At 40.4% G+C, this 23,548-nt stretch overlaps 2 protein-coding genes and 2 non-coding genes across 11 annotated transcripts in view; 2 read left to right on the top strand and 2 right to left on the bottom strand.

Moving 5' to 3' along the window:
• The window catches only part of HERC3 (HECT and RLD domain containing E3 ubiquitin protein ligase 3), a 124,253-nt gene that overhangs the window by 2,506 nt on the left and 98,199 nt on the right, over window positions 1–23,548 (bottom strand). For 7 of the 8 annotated variants that reach the window (XM_026509737.4, XM_026509740.4, XM_057309500.1 and 4 more), the window contains 2 exons: window positions 1,437–1,620; window positions 1,119–1,221 (listed from right to left, as the gene is read on the bottom strand). In XM_026509737.4, coding sequence (XP_026365522.1) covers window positions 1,119–1,221; window positions 1,437–1,620 — 287 coding nt within the window. Of the gene's footprint in view, window positions 1–1,118; window positions 1,222–1,436; window positions 1,621–20,476; window positions 22,043–23,548 lie in introns of those variants that run through there. The other variant, XM_044388088.3, reaches the window with a different exon arrangement.
• LOC113263328 (small nucleolar RNA SNORD21) lies at window positions 2,702–2,796 on the bottom strand. The gene has a single exon (XR_003319137.1). It is a non-coding gene; the product is annotated as a small nucleolar RNA SNORD21 (small nucleolar RNA).
• Window positions 5,649–16,950, top strand: NAP1L5 (nucleosome assembly protein 1 like 5). The gene has a single exon (XM_048211924.2). The coding sequence runs from the start codon at window positions 16,270–16,272 to the stop codon at window positions 16,855–16,857; it is 588 nt and encodes a 195-aa protein (XP_048067881.1). The 5' UTR covers window positions 5,649–16,269; the 3' UTR covers window positions 16,858–16,950.
• Window positions 8,441–8,548, top strand: LOC113263318 (U6 spliceosomal RNA). The gene has a single exon (XR_003319129.1). It is a non-coding gene; the product is annotated as a U6 spliceosomal RNA (small nuclear RNA).

Genomic DNA, 23,548 nt, shown 5'->3' with positions numbered 1-23,548 from the left:
CTACGTTCCTCTTGGTTGTTACAGCCCTACGAGCTCCCTTGACAAACCTTAACCTGTCATTTGACTTACATGCCACTGATTCTCAAGAGCCAACTTAACGAGGCAGAGGAGAAGCAGGGCTTTTTTTTTTTTTTTTTTTTTTAAGCATTCTTGTATGAGCCCGCCCCTCCCTCCACTTCCTCTCATCCTACTCCGTGGGAGCAGAATCCGGGGGTACGTCTTCCATTGATATTAATATATGCTCATGCTTACAAAGCAAAAAGGACTGCCTTTCAATCCTGTTGTTTCATTTTATACAGATAAAAATGTTATGCTATTCACTGGCAAATTTCTGACCCTGATTATAAACAGACACAGAGATTAAAACTCTTTTTGAAAGGCTAAATTTGTTCACGTAAACTAGGCTTCATTCTTCTTTCCAGATGTATTACCCTTCTCAAGTGTCACCTAGCCAGTCACAAAGGACCAAATAGTGTATGATTCCATTCATGTGAAATGTCTAAAATAGTTGCATCCACGGAGCCAGAAAGCAGACTGGTGAGGGTGGTCGGGTGAGCTGAGAGGTTGGGAGGAAATGGGGAATGACTGCTAATGAGTTCAAGGTGTCTTCTTGAGCTAATGAACATGTTCTAAAAATTATTGATAGTTTCACATCTCTGTGAATATACTAAAAACCACTGTATTATATACACTTTAATTGGGTGAATTGTATGCTTTGTGGATCATATCTCAATAAAGCTATTCTAAATCCTATCTCCCCAGTTATACCTGTAGCAGACACTGTAAAATTTTCAAAACCCTAGGGAGATAAGGGAAGTTAATCCAATTAGATTTTATCAATGTACTATTTCATCATACTCACATAGAAAATAATATTTCTAAAGCAACTGAAAAACATGCTTCTTTTCTTTCTTTCATGCAACACATCCTGTTAGGCAGCAAATACAGAAGAACCACCTATGTTGGCCTGAGATCTCATTAAGACAAGAAGAGGAAGTATATTTCCCTCACTCTTTTTCATTTAAAAGAGCTGACCTTAGCCTACGGGGTGTATCCTCCCACACCATCTGCAACACTACAGTGTGGACAAACACCACATGAACACGACTGATACTTACGGAGAAACTTCTTCTTCTTTTCCAATGGAAACTCATGAAATGTTTCCCAAAATAGTTTCACAGTGGGATGTGTGGCTGAATAATCACCCTTGTAGATGGCAGTCTGCCCAAAAAAGACAAAAAGAAAAAAAACCCTATCTTAAAGAAGAGTAGTATTATGGAGGACATATACTTGTGTACCATTTGCAGTTTCTGAGATAAGGAGGCCTCCCATTCCTCCTCAACCGCAGACCGCTTGGAAAGAGACCAGGCTCTGGGCCCACCTGGCCAGGCCACGGCTGCTTCCTCAGAAGTAAAGACAGCGCCGTCTTTACTCACCTCTTCTAGCTCCTGCCAGTTGTAGTTGCTGTTCCCCACCATCATAGCCCGCAGCTCGGAAGGCTGGAAGAGCTCAAGCACCTTGCCACCACACACCTTTAGGAAGCCACTGGAGAAGGCTGTGTACCATTCGTGAACTGAGATTTGGAAGACATAATTCACGTAAGCATCCACAAACTCGTGCCTGCCAGAAGACCAAAGAAATAGAATACAGTTAGCCCAAGTCTTGTGGAGGCCCTGAGGTGGAGAGAGATGAAAAATGGGGTCTCGTCGAATTCTCACTCCAGGAGGCACCCCGGAGATGACCAGCCAGCCCGAGGACTCCACCGGCATTTCAGGTGATCTAGGGGCAGGGGAGACAGGGAGGAAGGGGAGGAGGCCACGTAGGTGGAACCATACGACTGACTTCATTTCACCCAAGGGGCTCCAGTTTTCATCCTTACTCTCCTCCTTAAAATTTAGTTTGGAAAAAAATATACTTTTTCTGCTCAAAGAAAAAGTCTAAGATCATGATTCTAGGCTTCGTCCCTTCTCTTCAGAAATGAGTGAAGTTAAAACCATCTGCTATTGGAATCCTCGCCTATTCTAAAAGGTAATTTCATAACTTCTTTCTGGAAAGGACTGTCTTATATGATGGGCTCCATCTCATCAATAATCAGTCAGATGCAAACTAGGACAGTGACTTCCTGCAAGTGGGGCTCACAGCGAGCTGGCTTCCTGGGCTGCTTAGTGTATAAGGGGCTGCTTTCCTGGGCAGGTGTCCGCACGTTGCAGGTCAGAGTTCTATTTTTATATATGGTCTGGCCATCATCGTCTGTATGCACCCAGTCTCTCCCTAGTGGGAATGTCAACTGTGAACTGAGACACAAGCATCTGGGAGAATAAGTTGCCTTTATATCTAGAAAAGCTGACAATGTAAATACCCTTTAACTGAGCTACTCCACTACCAGGGGGGTGGCCGAGAGATGCTCGCATGAGTGCACAAGACCTGTACACAGATGGTCACCGCAGCATTTTCTTGTAATATAGAGAACTGGAAGACACAAAACTAAACATCCATTAATATGAGAATGGACCAAAAAAAGATGGTACGGTCATAAGACAGAAACCATAAAGCACAGCATTTTAATGGAATTAAGTAGGCCCATATTTATCGAAATGAACAGAATCTCGAGAACAATGTTTGAGTGAAACCCAAGTTTTTGATTAAGTACTATGACAGCATTTATATAAGTTTGGTTTTTTTTTTTTAACATTTTTCTTTCCTTGCCATCAGTCCCATCTTGAATCAATTAACTGCATCATATGCAAGAAAGGCCCAACTACTGACTGCTCAGTTAGTGGGCCATCATCATTCAGTTTTTTGTTTTGTTTTTGTTTTTGTGTTTTAACATTTATAACAACACTATAAGGGGCAGTGGCTCTGCTACTTACATCTTGTGACCCTTGGATAAGTTATTTAATCTCTCTGTGCCTCAATCCCTTCATCTGTAAAATGGGAAAATAAGAGTATATAACCCCTGGGACTGTCACAAAAATTAAATGAGTTAATACATGCACAAGTTCTTAGAGCCAAGGCTACTTTGTAAATACTAGCACTTCTTATTATACGGCTTATGGCTGTAAGATTTTGTTTATTATGAGTGTGAAACTGTATATATGGCGTAGGTAAGAAATGTGGGGTAATTTTTAAAAATAATAGCATGAATTAATTGGTCTTAATATACATATTATAAAACTATAAAAACATGAAAGAACAGGCATCGACTTCATCAGTGTTTTACCTGAGTGAGAAAGGAGGGTGGAAGAGAGGAAGGGAGTAAGGGGATACACAGGAATCTCGGTCACTGTTTTATTACAAAATCTGAAGCAAATACTGTTTACTCTGGTTCATAGATACAAAGATGTCTGTCATTTTAGTCTACTTTTCTGTATTTAAATTTTTTTCTAAGAATTAAAAAAATCTGACATTATGAAGACAGATCCTTTCTACTTTTCCTTCACTGTAATATACTACTTCATAAAACTACCCTTATCTGGGTTTCCTTCAAGCAAACACTTCTTCCACGGCCACCATCCCCACCCCAAACTAACCAACAGGCAGTGTCCTACAGCCGAGAAGTAAAGCAGACGGGTTCACATCCAGGCCCTGCCATGTCCGCTGTGCTAATACTAAGCCTCTCTTTTCTCATCTTTAAAATGGGGTAAATGGGGGCGCCTGGGTGGCACAGTCGTTAAGCGTCTGCCTTCGGCTCAGGGCGTGATCCCAGAGTCCTGGGATTGAGCCCCACATCGGGCTCCTCCGCTGGGAGCCTGCTTCTTCCTCTCCCATTCCCCCTGGCTGTGTTCCCTCTCTCGCTGGCTGTTTCTCTCTCTGTCAAATACAAAAAAATAAAAATAAATAAAAATAAAAAAAAAATAAAATGGGGTAAATGTTCCATTTTTAAAATAAAATCCACTAATACGGAAAGATTATCATACACCTTAACCACAGATGCTAAAAGTTTCTTACACTGCACCCAAAGTACTACCTTCCTAAAGCCCGTTAGATAAAATGAAGAGGATTTTCCTGGTACAACTGCCTCAGAGAATCACCATCAGCGTGATTCCTTATTCTAGACGGTGATGGCTAATTTTATGTGTCCACTTGGCTGAGTTACAGTAGCCAGTTACTTAGTCACACACCAGTCAAGATGCTGCCAGGAAGGTATTTTTTAGATAGAATTAACACCTGAATCAGTAGCCTCTGAGTAAAGCTGATTATTCTTCATAATGTGGGTGGCCCTCATCCAATCAGCTGAAAGCCTTAAAAGACTGAGGTCCTCCACATCCTCCAAAGAGGAAGGAATTTGGCCTCCACGCTGCCATATCCATTCCTGCCAGAATTTTCAGCCTGCCAGCCTGCTCTGAAGATTCCCAACTTGCCAGCCTCACCGTCATGTAAGCAGACCCCCGGGGATCGGTAGCTCGTCTTTCTTTCTCTGTACATGTACGCACTTGCACACGTGTAGGCTGCCTTTGAGCTGGGACCTCAGTGTCTTCCTGCCCACAGACTAACAGAAGCATCAGCCCTCCTGAGTCTCCAGCCTGCCTGCCTTCGGACAAGTACAGCTACACCACTGCTCTCCTGGGCCTGCAGCTTGCTGACGGCCGATCCTGGGGCTCGTCTGCTTGCCTGTATGTACGTGAACACGTGTGTGCACACGCACACCCCCACTCCCTGTTGGTTCTGTTTCTCTGGAGAACCCTGACTACTATATCATGTAAATATCATCTAAGTTAGATTCGGGTGAGACTCGGAGTCTGATTCATCCTGAGGTAAAATTCTTCAACAGCTGGGAACTTGCATAGATAGGGGTGTGTGTGTGTGTGGGTGTGTGTGTACACGTGTATAAGTATATGTGTAGGTATATACATCTCCTACTGGCTCTGTTTCTCCGGAGAAGCCTAGTACAGATTTCGGTACCGGGAAGTGAGGTACTAGAAGACCAACTGCCTATAAACGTAGAATGACTGTGGGTAACAGGTAGAGGCTGTCCGAGTTTTGAGGCAGCTGATAAAAAAGCCTATACTGCTCTGAAGACAGTTGATAGAAACAGCAAAGGAGATCCTGGGGAAGCTCAGAAAGAAAAGAGGAGAGCTGTAGAGAAAGCTTTTGTTCTCAGAAAATAAACATACATCATTAACAGAATTTGGCAAGAAGTATGAATATTAAAATGCTTCTGGTGAAGTCGCAGACAGAAATGGGGAACATGTTATTTACCGGAAATTAGAGGAAAGGCAATCTTGTTATAAAGTGGCAAAGAACTTGGCCAAATTGTGTTCTACTGTTTTGGAGAACTTGTCAGTGATAAACTCGGATATTCAACTTAGGAGATTTCCTAGCAAAGTACTGAAGGTGTGGTCTGGTTTCTTTGTACTGCTCATAGTAAAATGAAAGAAGAAAGGGATAAACTGAAGGAGGAACTGTTAAGCAGAATGGAACTAGAACTTCAACATTTGGAAAATTCTTAGCCTATCCAGAAAACACCTTCTGGAAACAGGGCCAACAGTACGGCTGAAAAATGGTTTGCTGAAGAGATCAAGCACGTGGATTCATGAATCCTATCAATCATCTCAGCAGAAGCTAGGAATAGAAATGTGGTTATCCAGGAAAGATCTGTCAGATGACTTGGACCCCCATGAATTGCCTGGGAAGCCAACAAAGTTTTTTTGTTTTTGTTTTGTTTTTTTAAAGATTTTAAAGATTTTGTCTATTTATTTAACAGAGAGAGAGACAGCCAGCGAGAGAGGGAACACAAGCAGGGGGAGTGGAAGAGGAAGAAGCAGGCTCCCAGCGGAGGAGCCTGATGTGGGGCTCGATCCCAGAACACCAGGATCACGCCCTGAGCCAAAGGCAGACGCTTAACGACTGAGTCACCCAGGCACCCCTTTTTGTTTTTGTTTTTAACTTAAGAATAGAAACACTGCAAGTTTACACCAAAGAGGCAGAGCTGGACAAAATGAAGGACGGCTGTTGGGCTTCTGGGATTCTACTGGTATGAAATGAGCCTACAGAACCAATTGGCTGCAAACAGGTGTTATCTTTTAAGAAAAGGGAAAAATGGCTCCAAAGGCAAATCAGAGTCCAGTGAGCCTATCACTGCCACCATGGGTATAGGTTGAGGAACCAGGGCCAGTAACTCAGAGTAGGAACACCACCCCTGAGGGCCAGAGGACACAGCCTAGACCCAAAGAGGATTATTTTCCAAGCCTCAAAATCTAGTGAAATTTTCCCTGCTAGGTTCAAGACTTGCTTGGGACCTGTGACCTCCTTCCTCCTGATGTCTCTCTTTTATAATGGGAATGTCCATCCTACACCCATGCCCACGATCATATCTGGAAACAGATAACTTGTCTGGCTTCACAGCTGTGGAAGAAATTCACCTCAGGATTAATCAAACTTATTCAGATGATATTTACATGATATATTAGCCAAGGTTCTCCAGAGACACAGAACCAGTACGGGGGTGTGTGCACACACATATATACATGTAGATCAGTGTAGGCAGACAAGCCCCAGGATCGGCCGTCAGCAAGCTGCAGGCCCAGGAGAGCAGTGGTGTAGCTGTACTAGTCCAAAGGCAGGGAGGCTTGAGACTCAGGAGGGGCTGATGCTTCTGTTACAGTCTGTGGGCAGGAAGACACTGAGGTCCCAGCTCAAAGGCAGTCAGGCAGGAGCACCTCTTAGTCTTTCTGTTCTGTTCAGGCCTTCAACTGATGAGACCCATGCACATCAGGGACAGCAATCTGTTTTACTCGATTTCCCATTCAGATGTTAACCTCACCCAGAGACACCCCAACAGACATACCCAGAGTGATATCTGACCAATTATCTGGGTACCCCATAACCCAGCCAAGTTGACACCTAAAATAAACCATCATGAATGAGACTTTGGACTTAGAGTTGATGCTGGAATGGGTTAAGACTTTGGGGGATGTTAGAATACGGTGAATGTATTTTATAGCTGAGAAGGACATGACTTTTGGGGACTGGAGGATGTGGTGTTATGAGTTGGATTGTGTCCCCCTAAAATTCATATTTTGAAGTTCTAACCCTCAGTACCTCAGAAGGTAGCCTTAGTTAGATATAGGATCTCTACAGAGGTAACCAAGTTAAAATCAGGTCATCAGGCTGAGCCCTAATCCAACAGGACCGGTGTCCTTATAAGAAGGGAAAATTTGGACACAGAAACACGCACAGAGGGAAGACAATGGGAAGAAACAAAAGGAGAAGATGGCCATCTGCAAGCCAAGGAGAGAAGCCTCAGAAGGAATCAACCTTGCCAACACGTTGTTCTTGAAATGAGACAGTAAGTCGTTAAACCACTTAGTGGTTACAGCAGCCCTAGCAAACTCATAGAGACTCTAATCTCTATATGTCTATATGTCAATTAGTATTGCTGTCAACACAGTCTTTTCTTTTATAATGATCATTAACAGTTATAGAGTGTATTAGGTGCTAGTCACAGCAATAGATTCTTCGATACACACCATCTTGGTGAATATTCAAACCTACCCTTTGAGTGATAGTATGAGAATTATGTCCCAATAAAAATAAATATACACAAATTTTAGAACAACAGCTTTTTGAGATTGCAGAGATAAATTTTCGATTATTTTCCATTTTCAAAAATTTTCAAGTAAATTCTCATTATTCCAATTTCAGAACTGAATCCAAGACAAATAGGTAGTACATGGACAGGGACAGAACCTGAAGCCAGATGTCTGAATACAGACCTGTGCTCCCAACCATCTCACCTACGCGTCCTCCCTTTGCCCTGCCTTGATTCTTTCATTTCCAGTGTGACAGCTGCATGAGGAATTACAATATGTTGAGATCAGGGTTTCACAACATGATAGCTCACCTACATCACTCACAGTTCTGTGTCACTGCGGCCCCGATTATATACTAGAGTCCCTGAAGCCCACAAAATGAGATGACGTTTTAAATGAGGTGACATTTTAAAACACTTAAATTTAAAAGAGCAAGTACTATATCCATTGCCAATGGTTTTTAAAAGTCTGAATTCAAACTATAGTAAGGGTCTCTGAAAATGTTTGCTGATTCTGAAATTAATATAGAAAGGTAAAGTAACTAGAAGAGCCAAAACAATTTTGAAAAAGAACAAAGTTAGAGAACTGAACATTACCTAAATTCATGACTTACTATAAAGTTACAGCTGTCAAGTGTAGTGTTGGTGAAAGGACAGGCCTATAAGTCAATGCAACAGAATCAGAAAGCCCAGAAATAAACCCACACAAATATGGTCAATTAATTCTCAAAAACGTTGCAGAAGCAACTCAGCAGACAGTGTTTTCAATAAACGGTGTTGGATCAACATGATACCATATGCAAAAGGTATATATCCATATACCTCACACCATTATAAAAGCTAACTCAGTAAGGATCACAGTCTAAATGTAAAACTTAAAGTTATAAAACTTCTAAAAGAAAACATAGGGTGCTCACTTCGGCAGTACATATACTACAACTGGAATGATACAGAGAAGACTAGTATGGCCCCGTCACTAAGGATGACACGCTAATTCGTGAAACGTTCCATATTTTTCTTTCAATAGTTACTCTGATTGTAAATGTGCTAAATGCCCCAATCAAAAGACACAGGGTATCAGACTGGATAAAAAGCAAGACCCATTGATATTCTGTCTACAAGAGACTCCGTTTAGACCCTAAGACACCTCCAGATTGAAAGTGAGGGGGTGGAGAACAATTTATCATGCGAATGGACATCAAAATAAAGCTGGAGTAGTAATCCTTATATCAGACAAATTAGATTTTAAACCAAAGACTGTAATAAGAGATGAGGAAGGACACTATGTCATAATTAAAGGGTCTATCCAACAAGAAGTTCTAAGAATTATAAATATTTATGCCTCTAACATGGGAGCAGCCAATTATATAAACCAACTAATAACAAAATTAAAGAAACACATTGATAATAATACAGTAATAGTAGGGGACTTTAACACCCCACTCACTGCAATGCACAGATCATCTAAGCAGAAGATCAACGAGGAAACAAGGGCTTTGAATGACACACTGGACCAGATGGACTTTACAGATATATTCAGAGCATTCCATCCTAAAGCAACAGAATACACACTCTTCTCGAGTACGCATGGACATTCTCCAGAAGAGATCACATACTGGGTCACAAATCAGGTCTCAACCAGTACCAAGAGACTGGGATCATTCCCTGCATATCTTCAGACCACAGTGCTTTGAAATTTGAACTCAATCACAAGAGGAAACTTGGAAGGAACTCAAATACTTGGAGGTTAAAGAGCATCCTACTAAAGAATGAATGGGTCAACCAGAAAATTAAAGAAGAATAAAAAAAAATTCATGGAAACAAATGAAAATGAAAACACAACTGTTCAAAACCTTTGGGATGCAGCAAAGGCAGTCCTAAGAGGGAAATCCAAGCCTTTCTCAAGAAACAAGAAAAGTCTCAAATACACAACCCATCCCTACACCAAAAGGAGCTGGAGAAAGAACAGCAAATAAAGCCTAAACCATGCAGGAGACAGGAATTAATAAAGATTAGAGCAGAAATCAATGAAACAGAAACTAAAAGAACAGCAGAACAGATCAATGAAACTAGGCGCTGGTTCTTTGAAAGAACTAATAAGATCAATAAACCCCTGGCCAGACTTATCCAAAAGAAAAGAGAAAGGACCCAAATTAATAAAACCATGAATGAAAGAGATCAAAACCAACACCAAAGAAATACAAACAATTATAAGAACATATGAGCAACTATATGCCAACAAATTAGGCTATCTGGAAGAAATGGATGTACTCCTAGAGACATATAAACCACCCAAACTGGAACAGGCAGAAATAGAAAACCTGAACAAACACATAACCAGCAAAGAAATTTAAACAGTAATCAAAAATCTCCCAAGAAACTAACCAGCAAAGAAATTTAAACAGTAATCAAAAATCTCCCAAGAAACAAGAGTCCAGAATATCAAGATGGCTTCCCAGGGGAATTCTACCAAACATTTAAAGAAGAATTAATACCTATTCTCTGAAGCTGTTTCAAAAAACAGAAATGGAAGGAGAACTTCCAAACTCTTTCTGTAAGGCCAGCTTTACCTTCATCCCAAAACCAGACAAAGACGTCACCAAAAAGGAGAATTACAGACCAATACCCCTGATGAACATGGATGCAAAAATTCTCACCAAGATACTAGCCGATAGGATCTAACAGTACATTAAAAAGGATTATTCACCACGACCAAGTGGGATTTATTCCTGGGCTGCAAGGGTGGTTCAACACCCAAAAATCAATCAACATGACACAATATATTAATAAGAAAAAGGACAAGAACCACATGATCCTCTCAATAGATACAGAAAAGGCATTTGACAAAGTACAGCACCCTTTCTTGATTAAAACTCTGCACAGTGTAGGGATAGAAAAAACATACCTCAATATCATAAAAGCCATATATGAAAAGCCCACAGCAAACATCGTTCTCAATAGGGAAAAACTGAGAGCTTTTCGCCTAAGGTCAGGAACACGGCAGGGATGCCCACTCTTAAAACTGTTGTTCAGCATAGCACTACAAGTCCTAGCCTCAGCAATCAGACAACAAAAAGAAATAAAAAGCATTCAAATTGGCAAGGAAAAAGTCAAACTCTCACTCTTCACAGATGACATGATACTCTACGTGGAAAACCCAAAAGACTCCACCCCAAAATTGCTAGAACTCATACAGGAATTCAGCAAAGTGGCAGGATACAAAATCAATGCACAGAAGTCAGTTGCATTTCTGTACACTAACAATGAGACAGAAGAAAGAAATTAAGGAATTGATCCCATTTACAATTGCACCAAAAACCATAAGATACCTAGAAATAAACCTAACCAAAGAAGCAAAGGATCTGGACTCTGAAAACTATAAAACACTCATGAAAGAAATTGAGAAAGACACAAAGAAATGGAAAAATGTTCCATGCTCATGGATTGAAAGATCAAATATCGTTAAAATGTCTATGCTTCCCAGAGCAATCTATATATACATTCAATGCAATCTCTATCAAAATACCATCAACATTTTTCTTAGAGCTGAAACAAATAATCTTAAAAGTTGTATGGAACCAGAAAAGACCCCGAATAGCCAAAGGAATGTCAAAAAAAGAAAAAAAAAAAGAAAAAAGAAAAAAAAAAAAACCAAAGCTGGTGGCATCACAATGCCTGACTTCAAACTCTATTACAAAGCTGTAATTATCAAGATGGTATGGTACTGGCAAAAAAACAGACACACAGATCAATGGAACAGAAAAGAAAACCCAGAAATGGACCCTCAACTCTGTGGTCCACTTATCTTCAACAAATGGTGAATATCCAATGGAAAAAAAGACAGTCTCTTCAACAAATGATGTTGGGAAAATTGGACAGCCACATGCAGAAGAATGAAATTGGACTATTTTCTTACACCATACACAAAATTAAATTCAAAGTGGATGAAAGACCTAAATGTGAGACAGGACAGCAACAAAATCCTAGAAGAGAACACAGACAACAACCTCTTTGACCTCAGCCACAGCAACTTCTGGCTAGACATGTCTCCAAAGGCAAGGGAAACAAAGGCAAAAATGAGCTATTGGGACTTCATCAAGATAAAAAGCTTTTGCATAGCAAAGGAAACAGTTGACAAAACCAAAAGACAATAGACAGAATGGGAGAAGATTTTTGCAAATGTTTTATCAGATAAAGGGTTAATATCTAAAATCTATAAAGAATTTATCAAACTCAACACCCAAAGAACAAATAATCCAATCAAGAAATGGGCAGAAGACATGAACAGACATTTCTCCAAAGAAGACATACAAATAGCCAACATGAAAAATGACACATGAAAAAATGCTCTACGCCGCTCAGCATCACGGAAATACAAATCAAAATCACAATGAGATACCACCTCACACCAGTGAGAATGGCTAAAATTAAAAGTCAGGAAACAACAAATGTTGGTGAGGATGGGAGAAAGCGGAACCCTCTTACCCTGTTGGTGGGAATGCAAGCTGGTACAGCAACTCTGGAAAACAGTATGGAGGTTCCTCAAAAAGTTGAAAATAGAGCTACCCGATGACCCCGTAATTGCAGTACAAGTTATATACCCCAAAGATACAAATGTAGTTATCAGAAAGGACACCTACACCCCAATGTTTATAGCAGCAATGTCCACAATAGCCAAACTATGGGAAGAGGGCATCTGTCCATCGACAGATGGATGGATAAAGAAGATGTGGTAGACCTATAGAAGATGGAATATTACTCTGCTATCAGAAATGAAATCTTGCTATTTGCAATGACGTGGATGGAACTGGAGGGTGAAATAAGTCAATCAGAGAAAGCCAATTATCATATGATTTCATTCATATGTGGAATTTAGGAAACAAAACAGAGGAGCATAGGTAAGAGAGGGAAAAATAAAACAAGATGTAATCAGAGAGGGAGACAAACCATACGAGACTCTTAATCATAGGAAACAAACTGAGGGTTGCTGGAGGGGAGGGGGGAGATGGGGTAACTGGGTGATGGGCATTAAGGAGGGCATGTGATGTAATGAGCACTGGGTGTTATATGCAACTGCTGAATCACTGAACTCTACCTCTGAAACTAATAATATATGCTAATTAATTGAATTTAAATTAAAAAAGAAAATAAAGAAAAAAAGAAAACACAGGAACAAATTTTTATGGCCTTGGATTTGGCAAAGGTCTCTTCGACATGACACCAAAAGCCCAATCCATAAAAGAAAAAAAAAATATCAAAATTTTAGATTTCTGTTTTTTGAAGAAAAAGACAAGCCATGGACTGGAAGAAAGTATTTCACAAGGACTTGTATCTAGAATATATAAAATCATTTAAAAATAAGAAAATAAAAACTCAGAAAATGAGCAAAAGATATAAACTGACATTTCATCAAAGAAGATCTATGAATGGCACATACATACATTGGAAGATACTCTACATCATTAGCCATTAAGGATACCACACACAGCTATCAGACTGGGGGGAAAGCACAAGGATACCAAATGCTGTTGAAGTGCAGAGTAACTGTAACTCATACATTGCTGGTGTGAAAGCAAAATGGTATAGTCACTTTGGAAAACTGTGGAACTTTCTTAAAAAGTTAAATATACATCTACCATATGACCAAACGGTTCTACTTCAGGTATGTATCCAAGAGAAATAAAAACTTAGGTTCACTGCAGCATTTTTTGTAATCACAAAAAATTAGAAACAACCCAAGTGGGAATATTACTCAGCAACAAAAAGGAACAAACTACTCATGTACACAACATCATGGATGAATATGCTGAGTGAAAAAGGCCAGACTCACAAGTCCACACACATACGCTTCCATTTATAGGACATTCTGGAAAAGAACAATTTTAGGGATGATCAGTGATCACCAGGGCTGACAGTTAGGGAAGGACTGTGAAGGGGTTTTTTTCGGGATGATGTTACGGTTCTTCATCTCAATTAATGTAGTATTTATATGACGGTATTTGCCAAAGCAAAGAGTGAATTTTATTACACATCAATCAATTAAATTATATTTTATTATATATAAAATATATCTACTTATTATATGTGAATTACATCTCAATAGAACAGACCTTTTTGAAAAAAGTAACCTAGCTTAACACTAAATTTTAAGATTCTTTAAGACAGCAACATAAAAATCCTGAAAGATGAACACATCCTATTTGTCTCAAGCAAGTCAAGTAGGTCAAATAGATTTTATTAAAATTTGGGCTGTCACAACTTCTACAATATAGGCGTTAGAAGGCCGTTTCTGCCTCTGATTCTGCCAATCAAGTAATATATACAGTAACAAAATATTTATTTCACTTTATTTTTCCGCTTCTAAGTTCCTCATCTTTAAAATGTGAAAAAGCATTCCTAACCTCCAGGTACCTGTAACCACCAAGAGATAATAAATGGAATATATGGGCTAGGAGTGCTAACAACATGGACTCCATCTTTGGTCCTCCATCTTATTCATGTTTGCTCAGTGACCACTTTTGGGGCTACGCGTTTCAGGTCCCTTGGAAATTAAATATACATACCCTAGAAGTTCCCACCAAGGCCAGGATAGGGGAGGCCCATTTTGGCCTCCCATGAATCTGTCAGAGATAACATGGTTTTTCCCCATCCTGATGCACAGGTGGTATCACAAGATCGAATTAAAGGTTAGCTATCACTTAGGTGCATGCAAGCCCTTTGAGGTGTATGCGAACCCTTCCATCTCACCACAGTGCCCTTCTGTGTGTCTCCTCACTCTACAAAATCTGGGCACTAAGGTCTGGATTTTGCAGAGAGTAACTATGCAACCACCACGGCTTGTCCTCTGCCTGAACTCCCCATCAGTAAGTTACCCTGAATAAAACTCTGTGTCAACTGTTTGGAGTAGCCTGCTTCATATTCTGATCTCAAAGTGCCTTCTCAGTTTGGGGAATACTCTACTGTCTCTCCACTTTCTAACAATGGGTGATATATAGAATACGTATAGTGTCAGCCAACTAAATACAGATGTATTATCACATTAAATTCCATCAAAGCTAAAACTGAAATATCAGCCTTAATAATAAAACCCAGTCACTACAAATGGTAACAGAAAAGAGGAGAGTAAATTATCCGAAGAATTAAGAAAGTAAAATAGACAACAAGAATCACAAATACATAAAAAAACCTAGAACGTTTGTTAATGGGAATATATTGGGCTTTTCATAAGTGGTTCCTTTCTTTGGGTAAGGGCTCAAAAATGTCCTTTTAAAGGGGAATATTATTGCAGGTTATCTTTGCATATTAATGATGCAATTATTTTGTAAAAAAAAAAAAAAAAGACCACTAAGACACATCAAGTGCTTGCCAAGTGTCAGCACTAAGTGCCTTACATATTATTAACTTAATATTCATAAAAACCATAAGATAACACCAAATGTACAATTTCATATTGATAGAAGAGCTTCAGCAAGTCCCAATATAGTGAAAGAAAAACATTTAAATCAATAACGCTAAATTTGAAAACATTCGTAAGGAATCCCTGGAAGGATCATTTGAATTCTTCCATATCTAAAATACGTGCCCTCATCCTTATTCAGAAAGCTATCATTTGGTCTTATAAGCAAGGTAAGGAAGTAAAATAAAATGACTACTCACTTTGCTATTAGAGGAGATTTCTCTTTATTAAGATTTTTTTTTAAAAACGTTCTCAGATACAAATCACCAGCAAAACCACAAAGCAGATGCTGAACTGTGGAGTGCCTTGGGAGACAATGTCTGTGAGCACACAGGCGTGTCTGTGAGACCCCAGTGAACAGTGGTACTTAACACATGCTTTAACATGAATAGGACACGGTCCCTGCCCTGTGCCCCAGGCGTTAGAAGGTCTTGCTTTTCTTTGGCCGTTCTCCAGCTTTATTCCTGCCCGCAGGGTAAGATTCTGCGGGAACTTCTAGAACACACTCCGGAATACCAAGGGTCCTGAGATTCCCTATCTAAATGGTTCCAAAACCGCTCCCAAGGCCCTTCTTGCTAAGAGACCTTGCCACCAATATATATGCCGCTAAGCTGAGGAATGACCAAGTAGGGCTGTCGCGTGGGCATACGGACGTACCAGCTGCCCTCTCCACACACATGCACCCAGGTCCCCAAAAGCGTAGAAGAGAGTCAGCTCTCCCGTCCCTTTGCTTTCTGGAAAGGAATTCGCAGGAATCCCAGAGGTAATCAAAGCCGACTCCACAAGAGTAAGCCAGTGACACCAGACCAACGCCAGCTGTGGGCCATGCAGACAAAGGCCAAGACAGACATACTGACAGTTGTGTAGAAGGACCTGAGTGGGACAGAGGAGCAAATTGCACAAGGCTGAAGCCATCCAAGCAGTTCCTAAAAAGGGGCCTTGGGCACCTGCTGCCATTCCCAGCCCAGCGTTAGAGGGGGGCAGGTATGTGGGCAGATGGGGCGCAGGGTATTTAAGAAACGGGTTTTGACGTCAGCTGCAGTGCCAGTGGGGAGATGGCAGGTAGCAACAGGGGGAAGCTGGCGCAGTACGGGGGGCAAGACCGTCAGCTGATTGTAGGGAGCCAGTCAAGGGCTGGCGGATAAGAGGGCGGGGCCGCGGCCGACGTCACTGCCGCGGCCGACGTCACTGCCACTTGCCGCATCCGCAAGATCTCTCTGGTGCAGCTCGGGTGCAGGTCTCTGCGGGAGCCACCCTAGACCTCTGCAGCTCCTTCTGTAACATGGCTGACTCGGAAAACCAGGGGCCTGCGGAGCCAAGCCAGGCGGCGGCGGCAGCGGCAGCGGCGGCAGCAGAGGCGGCCGCGGCGGCGGAGGAGGTAATGGCGGAAGGCGGCGCGCAGGGGGGAGACTCTGACAGCGCGGCTGGTGACTCCGACAGCGCGGCTGGTCAGACGGCTGAGGAGCCCCAGACCCCCGCGGAGAATGCACCAAAGCCTAAAAATGACTTTATCGAGAGCCTGCCTAATTCGGTGAAATGCCGAGTCCTGGCCCTCAAAAAGCTGCAGAAGCGATGCGATAAGATAGAAGCCAAATTTGATAAGGAATTTCAGGCTCTGGAAAAAAAGTATAACGACATCTATAAACCCCTACTTGCCAAGATCCAAGAGCTCACCGGTGAGATGGAGGGGTGTGCATGGACCTTAGAGGGGGAGGAGGAGGAGGACGACGAGGAAGAGTACGAGGATGAGGAGGAGGGGGAAGAGGAGGAGGAGGAGGAGGAGGAAGCTGCAGCAGAGGCTGCTGCGGAGGCGGCGGCTGCCAAAGATGAGGGTCCCCACTCTGCAGTGTCTGATGACGCCAAGAAATAAGCGGGGGCAGAGATTGAAGAGGAGAATGACGACGAAAACAAAATCCCTATTTTTTTTTCAATATTGGTGGACTTAAAAATAAGGCTCAGGTTTGGGACCAAAATACAATGTGAATCAATTCTGACATTCCTACCTAAAAGTATATTAAATTGAAGCAATCGGATCCTGGCCAGCCCGTTTCAAATTTTTCATTTTGAACACAATAAATATATCAAAAGGTGTTGAAGAAAACAAATTTGAAATGATTTTTTCATGATCTCTTCTGCACGGACTGCAATTGAGGCTTGTTAAGGGTGTCAAGTAGATGTGAAGTAAAGAATGTCACTTTGAAACCTATTCATTCCACTGTCATCACACTACACACGGAACACCCAGACCAAGACTGAACATGTTCTCAATGCTTAATTCTTCAGTTTCTTTAGTCCGGACATTTTCCAGGGCAGAAAAAGCAGAACCCAGAAGAATCTCATCTTTAAGACTGCTTTTGTAACACATACATCAGCTTTACACTTCAGAGAAGAGTGATGGAATCGTGGAAAGCCTGTGATGGAGATCATGACAGTACTGTTTAATGAGGCCTGGAAAACTGCCATTTCAAATTCTAAAGAATGTTCTGAATATCTGAATTTAGACAAGCAACATGGTTCTGAGAAGGAGGGTGTATAACCTGTAAAATATTGTCAACATATGTGTTTGTTATTTACTGTCTCATGTTTATGTGTTTTCTTGGTAGTGTCTATTTACAAAGGTGTAAAAAAACCACAAAAACCCCAAATGTTTAAGTATTAAATCCCTTTAACTAGCATTCTAGAAATATTAATTTACTTGAAAAGAAGTAGAATGTAGCAAATCCTGTAAAGCATGTGTATTCAGTGTTATGTAGTTTGATCCTCGTGAAGTCTTTTTTGTCATGTAGCTTTTAGAATGTAGCTGTGAAAATTATCAGAACTCTTCAATGAAGCTAATGTTTGGAAAAAATAAATACTTGAAGAACCAATCCAAGTGTGTGTCCCCACCCCCAGCTCAGAAGTAGAAGGGTTTAAGTTTGCTTGCATTAGCTGTGCCTTCATTATTTTGCTATGTAAATGTGACACATTAAATAAAAAATGGTGCATATTCAAATTTTACTGCTTGAGGACAGACTGGTATACAGTTAAGGATTTTCAGGAAGGACACATTAAATGTAAAGACTCTTAGCTTCTTTGTGGGTTTTGAATTTTGTGTGACTCAGTGATCTATAAAGAAACCTAAGCATAAAGTTGTTTACCACTGTAGTGTTAATAAAACAGTATTTTCAAAAAACAAAAGGACTCGAATACTCTGCCTGCCTGCAGTCAAATCCCAGCTCTGCCTCCTTTAAGCAATGAACCTTAGGCAATTCCATTGGTCTGTTTCAGTTTCTCCCTCTATAAAAGGGGTAGTAACAGCCCCTTCCTCATAATTATGGAGAACAAGTCAGTTAATACACAAAGTCTGTAGGATGGTGTCTGACACACACTCAGTGCTCAATAAATTGCAGCTATTATTATTTTATTATTTTTTTTATTATTACATGAAAGATAAAGACACTGATTGGAAATTTACTCCTCCTTCCCTCCCCAGGTACAAAAGAGGGAAAAAACAGACATCCTTATATTCTTAAGCTTATGACTCCTCATCAGAGAAGAATGTGGCCTTTAATTTAGAAACTAGAAATTCAATAACTATCTTGTTTTGGTTTCCTCAATATAAAATCAGGTTTTGATTTCCTCCCGGAAGAGATAAAAGACTTTTAATGTGATATTATGCATATGCAAAAAAGGCTACTTCAACTTTGCAACTGGGCATCCTGAATGAAGCAAAATAATTTAAAAATTAAAGAACCCCCCCCCCTTAAAAATTAAAAACTCAGATGCATTTTCTTTCATTTCTCTTAAGGGTTAAAATTACACAGAAGTGAAATTATGCTGCTTTACCTTAGGACTTAAGGCAGCTCTAACCTGTTGCTAATGGCAATAGTAGAGTTAAACCTTAATGTAATATTAATCATCCTTAGTGCCAGGCAACAGAAAGAAAATCAAAATAGCATATTATGTAAGAAGTCCGTGATTATCTTAATCATATGATTATCTTAATAGAAGCAAAAACTGATAAAATTCAATATTTATTTCTTATCTCTAGGAATAAAAGATTCCTTTAACATTCTGCTAGGTCCACCTAGTAAAAAAGCAAAAATGAATAAAACAAATAAGGAGTATAATTATTGGGAGAAAATTTTTTTGCAGGCATATAATTATATATAGAAAACCCAAGAGAATCAACTGAAAATTATTAACACTGAATATATTCGAGCAATTGACCAGTTGCCAGATAAATATACAAAAACCATTAACTATTTCTAGGGACCAATAATTATCAAAACATATGGAAAGACTTTCACAATAGAAATAAGAAATCAAAACATTTATAAAAACCTCTAATAAAAAATGTGTAAAACTACATGAAAAGGAAAAACAAAACCAGAAAGAAATGTAAAACAGGCCTTTAGAGGTAAGACTGAATACCATAAAAGTGTCAATTCTTCCCAAATTAACTTCTAATTTATCACACTTCAAATCAAAACTCAAACTGGATATAATTAATCTAATGTTCACCTGTAAGAATAGCTAAGGAAACTAGAATATGGGAATAATTCAGATATTTACCTTAGACTACAGACCCCCCCACTCGAAATTTTTTTAAGTGAAGAGAATACATTATGTATTTATCAATTACTGGAGAGGGGAGGGGTGAGATTGGTGACATAAGACCAAAAGAAATAATCAACAGACATGACAACACAGAAATTAATACATTATAGGTATTTAAATACGAGCACGCCACATTTTCAAAAGCAAACCACCAGGAATACAACTTACAATAAATATGAATGGCAAAGGGTTTAAGTAGTCTTAATAAAGAGTTCCCACAAATCATACGAAAATCATTTAGTCCCAATACAGAAATACATAAAGGACATCAGCAGACTACTTGAAAAAGAAGAAATACTACAGCCCTATCTGGGGCAGAAAGACATGTCCTGAGAGGGCTGCACTAAGTTGACCAGGGCCCCAGCGAGTTCTGGAACACACGCGTTCCCAGCTGAGTGCTCTGACCAGTGGTCTTCCTTCCACTTAGGGCAAGACTTTAGCTGTAGGGTTTTCTAGCTACCAGTCATACCACTGCTGGCCACATTTCCCAGGACACAGGGATGCTTACGATTCCCTTCACAATGTCAGGCAGCTTCCAATGTTCCCTAACCGGGTTGATCTTTACCCTCTGTTTCCTGCACTGCCTATATGATTGTTCCTCAGGCAGCCCGCAGAACTTGCATGTTAGCATCTAGCAGGATACCCTGCCTTTCAGGTGGGTCAAACACTATCACTCAGTGTTAATCCATTATACGCTCAAATTTGCCAGCAACGCACAAAATAACCGGCAGGAAGAAAAGCAGCACGCAGTACACATTCGATTCAGTCTCTCAGAGCATTACGCAGGAAAGTGTCGCAGCCCGATGCCTACTGACAAAGCATGACACAGCAGTTCTCCCTGCCTGAGAGTTTACACTGAAGGCGGACACAGAGACACATTTGCACGTGCATACACATGTACACAAACACTTTTTATTGAGGAGAAATTCACATAACATAAAAATTAACCATTTAAATGAACAATTCAGTGGCATTTAGTACATTCACAATATTGTCCATTCCTAATCTAATTCACAGGAAAATGCAGCAAAGCTGTGCAGAATATGAAAAGTAACCTAGGTGTGCAAGATATGCAAAATTTTACAAATGCAATAGAATTTATTACTTGTTTTCTTTTTAAGAGAATACTCAAGTGTTTATATGGATTAGGTAAAATGAGTACTCTCATACACTGATGATAATATGCAAGTTGATATATAATTCATTAGTGAAATCAATTTAGCAAAAACATCTATCAACCAATTCAAAATGATATACACTAATTCAATTTCACCCTTGGGATCTTATTAAAAAGCAATTTTAAAGGCAAACAAAGCTTTAGACACAAAAGATGCTTGATAGGTACTATTAAAAATGAAGGAAGAGGGGAGAGAAATAAAAAAGAACTTAGAAACCAAATATCCCAAAGCGAGAGAGTAAAAGAACATACACATTCACGTGGCAGACCGTGCAGTCATTATTAAGGGTGCGCGTGAGGGCTTTGTAATAACATGGTAAATATAAGCACTGTCTCAAGTGAAGTTTAAAATTTCAGACGTATAATTTTATACATATATAGTATATTTTTAACTATGCCAACTTTGTTTTTTTAAAACTCCATAGCGTGCCTGAAAGGAAAACAGCAAACTTCTAAGTCATTTTTCTTGCTGGGTTGGGGAAGCGGGGGGTGGACAGAAACTCAAGTCCTGGTCTTGGCCTTGAAGGGGCAATGTGTGGACGTTCACGGAGCACACGCTCTCATCTCACTCACAATGCCTGGCTTTGAATCCTAGATTTCTAGCTGTGTCACCCTGAACAAGTACCTTATGCCTCTGTGTGCCCCAGTTTCTGCATCTGTAAAGTGGGGAGGATTACATGTGAAGTACTTGGACAAATGTAAGCATTCAAGAAATGTTACTGGTATTTTAATCATCTGCTATTCCCACAACAGCCCACTGCAAATACAAGGTAGATCTTAAAGATTATACCTATAGATTATCTCAAGAGATTGACTCAAGTCGGTCAGCAGCCCTAACTTCAGTAGGTCTTCAGGGGCTAGAAGTGTCTGTCACGTAGGATTTTCCCCTCAGGTTCTCGCTATGGACTCTGGGTGCCTTTTGGAGCACCTACTGTAAGCTCACATTCCTCACAGGGTGGTCTTTTTTACTATTTTCCCCATCCTTTTCTTAATATGGTAGAAATGGGAGAAGACATCAATTGTATTTGACTATATTAAATAAAGACCAATTTGGGGGAATCTAGAATGACGTGTGGATTTTTCATTAATGGTACTAACACCATGTTACAGAGTATGAGAAATACTTCACCACAAATAGTCATTATCCAGATGTGATTATCAGCTGCGGCAAGATTTGGCTATGATGTAGCCACCAGCAATCACCCACGGATATTCCTTTACTTGGATGCTTGTAACTCACTCGACTATCTGCAGCTCTTGTCCAAGGATAGAATGCAATCTTACGACCAAATGAAATATAATAAATTACGGATAAAGAATTGGTATCTTTCTGGCATTTTCTTTCAGGGCAGCGGCGACAGCAAATACCTTACTGTTAACTCAGCAAATACCTTACTGTTAAGATACTGCTTACTGTGAAGCAGTCTCTGTGTATTCGACTGCCTACAAGTTAAAACCCAGCAAGCATTATTCTTATCATTCTTTCATCTAGTTTTCTTAGACCCATCTAAGAAATACCCAAAAAGGACCCCAACCCCCAGTGATGAGATTATGACATATACTAGACAAAAGGGGAAAGGAGCTGCAATGATTAATCTTTCACAGTGGTATCCAACATTTCTTACCAGGATCTCAGTATGCCTGCTGATAAGATTTCTGCTTTTGCAGCATAAAATAAAAGGAGACATTCACACATGTCCTTCTAACTGTCCTTCACTGTGACAGTGATCCTAAGCAATGTGCAGTAGCCACACTAGTCTCAGAAGCTTCTCCAACAGGTAACTGCGTGACAGAAATAAGGTCTGCCTCCTGTCACAAGCACAAAGGTACGTACAACAGTGCCTAAGACAGCATGGATGAGTTTACTGCGTGCTCAACGAGTGCTAGTGACCCAGAAAAGTCAAAACATAAACCTCCCCGAAAACAGAAGCTTCTTCACACATTAGTCTCAAACACAGTGTGCTGGCAATTAAAACAGGAGTCCACCACGCTCTGCCTGGCAATCTTTAAACTACAGCACTCTCTAGTGTACAAAGACTTGAAAACTTTGAAGCTACTTTTTAGAAGTCATGGTAATAGAATAATGGAGCTTCGTAATACAAGTGAAAGAATGACGCGGGCTCCCTTCTCTTTACTCTCTTGAATTTAAACATTGTCTTTCTTTTAAGGAAACTATGTGTCATCAAAACATCCTTCTTGGCAATGTGCTGTAGAAGCAGCCCTGAAGTCAATTACTGGCAAACAACTGCAAAGTAAGAGAAAAGGAACCCACAGGTTTTTTAAAGATTTATTTATTTATTGGAGAAAGAGAGAAAGAAAGCACACACATGAACAGGGGAGAGGGGGAGAAGGAGAGAGAAACTTGAGCAGACTCCATGCTGAGTGCAAAGCCCAACACAGGGCTCGATCTCGTGACTCTGAGATCACAACCTGAGCCGAAACCAAGAGTCAGTCCCACGCTCAACTGACTCTGCCACCCAAGCACCGCCGCCCCACCCCCCACGCCCTTTAAACATCGGCACGCTCTCCCACAGTGATTCTGAGCACCACTCTTGGGGTTAAGCACTGTCCATGAGTGTGAATGTGTCAGCAGCAGATATAAACAGTGGAGAAGGAAAAAGTTTGCCAGGAACCTACTTCTGTCATGTAACTCCTTTGCTCACAAACCAACAGTGTCTTCTTACTACCTGCTGAATGAAGTCTAAAATTCTCTAATTTCCAAAGACTTCTACAGTCTAACCCCCAAAGCTAAACTAGTGTGGGTCCTCCAAATGAAGCTTCCCCC

The sequence above is a fragment of the Ursus arctos genome, unplaced genomic scaffold (genome assembly GCF_023065955.2).
Source record: "Ursus arctos isolate Adak ecotype North America unplaced genomic scaffold, UrsArc2.0 scaffold_9, whole genome shotgun sequence".
Taxonomy (NCBI): domain Eukaryota; kingdom Metazoa; phylum Chordata; class Mammalia; order Carnivora; family Ursidae; genus Ursus; species Ursus arctos.
This window is presented reverse-complemented; position numbering and strand designations above follow the sequence as displayed.